The sequence below is a fragment of the Lucilia cuprina genome, unplaced genomic scaffold (assembly GCF_022045245.1).
Source record: "Lucilia cuprina isolate Lc7/37 unplaced genomic scaffold, ASM2204524v1 Scaffold_1750, whole genome shotgun sequence".
Lineage (NCBI taxonomy): Eukaryota > Metazoa > Arthropoda > Insecta > Diptera > Calliphoridae > Lucilia > Lucilia cuprina.
In genome coordinates this window covers 1-1548 of record NW_025806697.1, presented here as the reverse complement: position 1 = coordinate 1548, position 1548 = coordinate 1, and the positions used below count along the sequence as shown (strand labels likewise).

Genomic DNA, 1548 nt, shown 5'->3' with positions numbered 1-1548 from the left:
TACTGTTATGTAATATGATGTCTAATGTACATACATATGTATAAAAAAATGGAATTTTTACCTTATAATAAGATAATTTTCAGGAAATCTGTGTTGATATTCCAACTGTTGGCTGGTATACTTCCAAAAATTGTAAAATGTTGTACTCTAAAATATTTTTCATCTTCTTCATAAATTTTATGATTAATCCATCAAATTGTAAGAGTTAAGGTACGTTCACACCTATGAAATATTTTCATAAAATATTTTTTCACTTGTTTGTTGTAAAACATATGAAATAAAAACAGAGTTGGTTTTATGTTCACATTGTGACAAAATATTTGCCGTTTTTTGTTTCATGAAACAGCTGTCAAATAGCTAAAAATATAAACAGAAAAAAATTGTTTGCCGCCCGTTCAGATTGAACAAAATATTTGTGTGAAATAATTGTTTAGTGAAATAGTAAACAAACAGAAATTTATTTGTTTGAAATGAATAATGAAGATACTTTTCTTCTTTTATGCTGTGGTGCTGTATCAGTAGTTCTTTTGGAAGGGAAAAAAGAAAAACAAGAAAGAGTATGGGTTCGTGAGTGGGTGCGAAGACGAAAAGAGGAAGGGTGTTGCGCAAAGTTGTTGAAAGAGCTTCGCTTGGAAACTCCAACACTGTATCACAACTTTTTAAGAATGAAGGCAAAAGATTTTGATTATTTGGCAAGTTTCTATGTTGTAATATAAATTCCTAATTACCTTTTAATAGCTTCCTTAGTTAAATCTAGTTAAGCCTCTAATAACGAAGCAGACTACAAGATTCCGGGAACCCATTTCTGCCACCGAACGTTTAGCGGTTACTCTTCGTTACTTGGCAACAGGTGAGAGTTTCAGATCTCTCCAGTTTGTATTTCGGATACCGTTTAATACAATCTCGGTTATAGTTCCAGAAGTTTGTAATGCAATTTACAATGTACTGCAGCCGGAATATTTAAAGGTACCATTAACTGACGGTTATTTGGAATACACTAATTTCTTTAATTATCAAAATATAGACACCATCAACCATCGAAGAATGGAAAGCTATATCTGAGGAGTTTTTGCATACGTGGAATTTTCCCAATTGCATAGGAGCTTTAGACGGAAAGCACGTGGTTATGAAAGCACCAGCACATTCAGGAAGTATTTATTACAATTATAAAGGTAAAATGAATTCCTAAACAATAAAATATGACTTATTTAAATTCCTATCCGCTATTTTGTAAAGGCACACATAGCATAGTCCTAATGGGGATTTCGGATGCATCTTATAAATTCCTGTATATTGATGTTGGATCAAATGGTCGGATATCAGATGGTGGCGTTTTTCGCAAAAGTTCCTTCAATGAAGCTATGACCAATAATAAACTTAATTTGCCACCTTCTGAACCACTTCCATCTAGAAATATTCCGGTACCATATGTGCTTGTTGCTGATGATGCATTCGCTATCTCACCACACTTGTTAAAACCCTATAGCTTGCGAACATTAACGGCAACACAAAGAATTTATAATTATAGATTGTCAAGAGCGAGAAGGG

The 1548-nt window shown here is 33.1% G+C and overlaps 1 protein-coding gene across 1 annotated transcript; it reads left to right on the top strand.

The window, feature by feature from the left end:
* Positions 1 to 665: 665 nt before the first annotated feature.
* On the top strand, positions 666 to 1502 carry LOC124421111 (the record flags this gene model as incomplete). The annotated part of the gene is made up of 4 exons (XM_046955921.1): positions 666 to 692; positions 748 to 966; positions 1025 to 1172; positions 1237 to 1502. Coding segments are annotated over exons 1-4 (660 nt in total), but the record flags the coding sequence as incomplete, so codon positions are not given.
* Between the last annotated feature and the right edge of the window lie 46 nt (positions 1503 to 1548).